This window comes from Pogona vitticeps, chromosome 10, assembly GCF_051106095.1.
Source record: "Pogona vitticeps strain Pit_001003342236 chromosome 10, PviZW2.1, whole genome shotgun sequence".
Classification (NCBI taxonomy): domain Eukaryota; kingdom Metazoa; phylum Chordata; class Lepidosauria; order Squamata; family Agamidae; genus Pogona; species Pogona vitticeps.
The window spans coordinates 8,758,348-8,765,000 of NC_135792.1; the positions used below are offsets into that span (position 1 = coordinate 8,758,348).

The 6,653-nt window shown below is 44.2% G+C and overlaps 1 protein-coding gene across 3 annotated transcripts in view; it reads left to right on the top strand.

The window, feature by feature from the left end:
• The first annotated feature begins 3,973 nt into the window (after positions 1-3,973).
• The window catches only part of MTHFSD (methenyltetrahydrofolate synthetase domain containing), a 14,183-nt gene continuing 11,503 nt past the window's right edge, over positions 3,974-6,653 (top strand). For all 3 annotated transcript variants that reach the window (XM_020808474.3, XM_020808473.3, XM_072980504.2), the window contains exon 1: positions 3,974-4,098. In XM_020808474.3, the coding sequence (XP_020664133.3) occupies positions 4,068-4,098 (31 nt within the window). In that variant the 5' untranslated portion in view covers positions 3,974-4,067. The remainder of the gene's footprint in view (positions 4,099-6,653) is intronic.

Here is a 6,653-nt window from a genome sequence, read left to right on the forward strand (position 1 = left end):
TTTCCATCCAACGGGCTTCAAGGCGAAGAGCGATCGTGGTCGGCCGATGAAGTGTTTTCTGAGAATATGCCTTCCTCAGGAACGTATGGTTTAGGATCGCAGCTTTAGGATCTTAAAGGAAGAAGCTGAATCTTCCGCGCGGGGAGCTGAGCTACAGGAGGGAAGTTGACACGAGACCAAAGTCAGAACATTTGATGGTGGAGGCGAAATTGACAATATATTTCGGAAGAGCATGTGCATTTATTAGGAAGTGTGGTTGAGTGGGTCAAAAAAACCCAGAAACATAATATTTCTGGAATAAAAGCTGAAGGACGTCATATTCCTGGAATAACAGCACAAAAGGGGGGAAAATTACCTTCCTCAACGGAACCAGGATGAGAGGGGAAAAAAACCTTAGTTTACATTATTCTTATGAGAAAGAGAGATTGAATTTTAATGCTCCTGATACAATACAATCGGGTTTCCCCCCCAGAAAGCAGACCCGAAAGAGTTGGACGTAGGAGAAATTAAGGGGAAAGATTGACAGATAACACTGCTGGCTTTCTCTTGGCTGCAGATTTCTGGGGGGGGGGGGGGCGTCCTGAAAAAAAAAAAGATAAAACTCTCACAGTAGAGGTGAAAAAGACGGGAGAAGGAATTCGACGGAAATTCGGAATATTTCATTAATCCCAAGAACTCCAGCGCTTGAAACATTCTTGAAATATTCTCTTTTTTGCTTCCTTTCCGTCCAGCAAAGAATCATAATTAAATATAGTTTTCCAATGTCTTACTGAGGGTTTTTTTTATTGGGGAGGAGGGAGGCGAGGGGAGTTGAATTTTCTAATGAAGTTTTGGTATTCCAGCAATGGGAACAAGAAGAGTTGAAGTCGAAGTGATGGGAAAGCCGGATATTGTTATGAATTTGAAAAAGAAAAAGAAAAAATAGACAAACGAGAGTCTATTTTTAAAAAGGAGGGGGAGAGGAGGAGGGGACAACCTCCCCGTCCCTCTTTTCTGAAGGATTACTCCTGCCTTTCATTTCGATGCCCTGTTGCTGAAGTTTCTAGAACAAGTCTGTTTGCACTCATTTACCGAAAATAAATATAATTAATGTTGGTCTTCCTCTCACAGTCTCACCTCTAATAAATGCCTGCAGAGACACTGTTCGAGGGCTGACTTGCCTTTCCATGGCAAACATCTCAGACGAGTTCTAAAAGAAGGCAAATATATAAAGAAGGGATGTTTGCGCGACCTCGGGTGAAGCCAGTTTTCCAGCTGCACAGAACGCTTCTTCAGGCTTAAATATCCAGACCAAAATCATTTCAAGAGACGTTTTAGGGGTTCAGCGACATTTACCTTCCCATAGGTCGCTTCTTTCTCCTCCTCCTGAAATATTCTCTTGGCAGCAGCGTCTCCGCGGAGAGTGATGCTCTGGCTTCGCATTGTTTGTGAAAAACACAAGTCTCGTGTCACTGGCGAGGCCCCTCTGCGGCACAGCGCCACTTTCTGGCCTTTGGTGCCCTCTAGAGGCAAAAGGCCTGAATTGAAATCTGCCTCCGAAGAACTTTCCCGACTACCGAAAGGCTCTAATGAAGGCAGCGACATCTTCTGGATTGACCGCAGCAGCGCAGGAGGAATAGGAAACCAAGAAACTCCAAATTTGACGCAAGAGTGGGCAAGTGGTGGATCTCTAAATAGTGCTGGACTGCTATTCCCATGAGCCTTAGCGAGAGGTAAGGAATTATGGGAGCTGCAGCCCAATACCATCACTGCAGATGGTGACAGCAACCACGAAATTAAAAGACACCTGCATCTTGGGAGGAAAGCGATGACAAACCTCAGCAGCATCTTAAAAAGCAGAGACATCACCTTGCCAACAAAAGTCCGGATAGTCAAAGCTATGGTTTTTCCTGTAGTGATGTATGCAAGTGAGAACTGGACCATAAAGAAAGGAGACCGCTGAAAAATTGATGCTTTTGAATTGTGGCACTGGAGGAGGCTCTTGAGAGTCCCCTGGACTGCAAGGAGAACAAACCGATCCATTCTAAAGGAAATCAAGCCTGAGTGCTCACTGAAAGGACGGATCCTGAAGCTGGGGCTCCAATACTTTGGCCATCTCTTGAGAAGAGAAGACTCCCTAGAAAAGACCCTGATGTTGGGAAAGCGTGAAGGCAAGAGGAGAAGGGGACGACAGAGGATGAGATGGTCAGACAGGGTCACCGAAGCAACCAACATGAATTTGACCCATCTCCAAAAGGCAGTTGAAGACAGGAGGGCCTGGCATGCTCTGGTCCATGGGGTCACGAGGAGTTGGACACGACTAAATGACTAAACAACAGCCCAGTACCACCTGGAATTGCCTACCTGGCAACAAGCCCAACTGAAATTAGTGATTTCCTTCTGAGTGAATAAGTACAGTACTGGGTTACGAGTTACCAGTTACTGTATGCTGTAATGTTATCATGTTATGCTGTTAAGCTTTTACGTTGAAGCTAAGCTGTTTAAGTTACATATGCAAATACAAAGTATTTTTCTAAGCTATGTTTGCCCTGTCTTATAATTTTGCATCCAGAGTTTAAGGAAGAGCACTGAATTCTGTTACCTTTCCACCCATTCTCTCCAGGGAGCCACATTCTTTCTTGAATCAGCTTTAAACGTTTCTGCTAGTACATATTTATGTACACACACTGAGATCTATTGTTCCACCTACTGCCGGGAGTGAAAGAATCCTGTCTCTGCAGTTCCATTCATTAGCAGGACTGGTCACCCTCATTAGTATATAAGCACCAACACTGTCATCTACAACAGAAGTCAAAGACTGGATTTCGAGCCCATAGATCCACCACTGACATGGTATTTTCCCTCAGACAGTTGCAGGAGAAATGCAGGGATGAATGGCAGCCACCCTGAGTCCATCTAGCCTTTAGTATTTACAACTCTGACTTGGAGCAGCTCCCCAAGGGGTTCCCACCTGCTATTCCCTGGCAGTCTCCCATCTAAGAAGGGCCTCAATCCTGTTACTTTCTCAAATTGCAGGTGGCCCACTGTGGCCCAAGGAGGTCCAGATCTTTGGGGCAATGCCCGTCAACCCCAGCCAGAATGGCCATTGCTCAAATATTATGAGGAGTGCTGCAGTTCAGATACTGAACTCCAACCCCCAAGGAGGGTTGAAGGTACTTATGACATGTGTTCGAAACTTCTGCAAAGTGGAGAGAGGGGATCTGAAAGTCTTCTCATCAATCTTCCCTTCTCTTCCTCCCACTTCTTTTCAACTTTGCTTGCCTCCAACCATCAGCTGCAACCCCCTGTCCTGCTCTTTACTCCTTATGTGACCAAAATATTCTAACTTCTTGCATTTCACGTGTTTCAGGGGTGACCTTTCTGTTCATTTAACCAATTCCTGAGCTTCTTATACCCGCCATGAACCAACCTTGGACTGCCATGGAGACCTTGAACTTTTAATCTACATGTTGAACTAGAATTTTAACCAAACGGGTGGTTTTGGGTCTTGTTTGCCGTATGATAATTTCAGGTGTGTTCATGTGTTTTTAACTCATCAACATGTTTATCACACACACAAACCCACTAAACACGATTGGGGTTTTAGTCAGATTGTTCGTTAAGCCGCTTTGGCTTGGGAGAAAGGCAGCGTACAAATGAAAGTCAGAAAGTAAGTAAATGCATTTCTCGAGCTCCTCGGTTTTAACTGATCATCCTCATCAAGTTGGTTTTACGAAAGTCTAGCATCCTCTATATTTTCCTCCCCTTTCATTCGTCGCGTCTAGTCCATCGTTGGGGTTCAGACAGAAGGGAACTCCAAGCATCAGCGGGCCACTCGCCCGCCCCGGTCCTGCGAACCCGGAATCCGTGGCAGGACCCGAGGCGCACGTGTGAATGCCAGGGCAGCCTCGCCCGTCTCACTCGCCTCCGCGTCCCGCGCTGTCCCTTCTCGCTTGCCGTCGGCAGCCCAAAAACACGTGGAGACGGCGGGGGTGGGGGGGTGGAAAGGAAAAGGAGGCGTTACAATGTAACTGGCCGAGGAACGTCGTTGGCTGACGCTGCGGAGGCTGTCAGCTGGGGGGAAAGGCATGGAGGTGGGCGAGCGAGGGGCCCGCGCCGGTAAGTCTTGCTCCTTGAAAAGGAAACCCTTCAGGGGGAGGAGGGGGAGGGACGACCTTCAGTAGCAGAGCCTTTATTTTGCATTTCTATTCCAAAATCGGCCGGTTAGTTCGTTTCAGCTCAGGCAAAAAAAAGCGCTCCGTTTGCACTCGAGTTTTTGCTTTGTTTTGGAGATCCACAGAGTTCTGTTCCGGCTTGGAGACAGCCTGCTTTTTGTTTGTTTGTTTGTTTGTTTTTATTTTTATTTTTATTTTTTGGGGGAGCATTTGGTGCAATAAAGTCCAGTTTCTTAAGTGCCTGGGATATGACTTAGGAGTTTCTGGTATGTATGTATGTATGTATGTATGTATGTATGTATGTATGTATGTATGTATGTATGTATGTATGTATGTATGTATGTATGTATGTATGTATGTATGTATGTATATAATACAGAACTATTAAAATCGTTAATAACCTTAAAAACAGATGACATGGTACAAACCAGGTATGTACAGAGTGCACTTGGTTTGGGGCCGGCTGATGGCCAGGTAATGGTAAAGGTTCCTCTCAACAATTAAAGCCAGTCGTGTCCATCACTCAGGGCCGGTGCTCATCCCCATTTGTAAGCCGAAGAGCTGGCGTTTGTCCGTAGACACTTTCCGTGGTCACGTGGCTGCTGTGACTAGAGACACCTTCCCACCAAGGTGGCATCTGTTCATCTACTCACCTTGGCATGCTTTCAAACTGCTAGGTTGGCATGAGCTGGAACAAACAACCCCATCATGCAGATTCGAACCGCCAACCTTTCAATGAACAGCCTGATGGCTCAGCAGTTGAACCCACAGCGCCACCCGCCACCCGCATCCCATCAGTTTGGTTCTGAACATATGGATGTTGCAATGATCAACTTTTAAACACTGGCCACTCACAAAACCATGTAATGCCAGCATCCTCGCTATATATAAGGCGCTTCCAGAGTTTGGAAAAGTTACTCTTTCAAAATGCATCTCCAAGAATCTCCCAGCCAGTGCTGAACAGTTAACAAAGTTTGTTTTTAAAACAGTTTATTTTCAAAGTCTCAAATCCTCTCAGTGAATTAATGGATTTTACATTATTATTGCAGTCGAATTGCGTTTTAATCTGTAATTTATTGTGTTTTTAGTATTACTGGTTTTAACATTGTCAGTCACCTTGATTCCCTGCACCCTGAGAAAAGTGGCCTATGAATGATATAAAATAGATAAATTAATAAATGTAATATCAATTATGTAATATCAATTATAGCGACCTAATAGGGCTTTCAAAGTAAGTGAGATATATAAGGAGTGGTTTTACCAATTCTACTTCCCCAGTGAGGGCCAAGTGGGGATTTGAACTCTTGGTCCCTAGAATCCTAGTCTGTCACTCTATCTACCACACCACTGGGTATGAAATAAACATATAATGATCATATGCATATCATGATCAGCATTTACTTGCTTATCTTCCTATCAATTTTCTTTGACATTTCTCCATGTAGTTTTGCAGTATCAGCATTTCCTGCATTTAATCACCTTCTGGACCTCACTGTATACGAGTCTACCCATATCCATGCATATTGTATGTGCACCTGAAAATCTGGATGATACAAATTCCTTGTTGTCTGATATAGTGGCTCATGAAATTCCCAGTGTGGTGTAGTGGATAGAGTGATGGACTTGGACTCTGGGGAGAAGATTTTGAATCCCTACTTGACCAGGGAAACTGACTGGGGGAGAAGAACTGGTAAAACCACTCCTTAAATATCTCACTTACCTTGAAAGCCCATTTAGGGTTGGCATTAGTCAGTTCCAACTTGACAGCACAGAATGCACAGAGAGAGAGAGAGAGAGAGAGTGCTTATGAAAGATCAAGCTACAGTAAGTCTATAAAGTGCCACAGACTTCTTTTAGGATCTTAGCTGCGAATTTTAAAAACAATGGGTTGAGTTACTCGATCCTTCCTGGCAATCACATTGCTGGGATCACAGGTCATCTGTTGTGTTGCAGTTGTTCTCAGAAGAGTCCCATGGAAATGCTCTTAGAGTTCACTCTGGCGGCCAACTCAGATATTGCATGTTTGAAATATTTATAGATATACCAAAAACAAAGTCAAAGAATAATTCCCTGGTTACTTAGGATTGATAAGAGATGTCATAAAACATCTGGAACATTCTTGCCCTTTAAAACTAATTTTTGGAAGTAACTAGGTTTTACTCATTACGAGTAACTTTGGGGTTAATGATTACACCTAAAAATTAACTTTGCAAATACTGATTATATTGCTGATTCCCCTGCCTTCAACAGCCCTGCTCAGCTGTTCTAACATCAGAGTTGTGGCTTCCTTTAGTGAGTTGATCCATTTTATATTTGATCTTCTTTTCCTGCTGCCTTCCATCTTTCCCAGCATTATTGTCTTCTTCAGAGAATCCTGGCCTCCAGACACCGGCTTAATTGCATCTAGGACCTGCTTGTTTGTTTTTCTGTCAATCCAGGGTAACCACAAAGCTCTGCTCCAGCACCATATTTCAAATGAATCAGTTTTTCCCCCTGTCA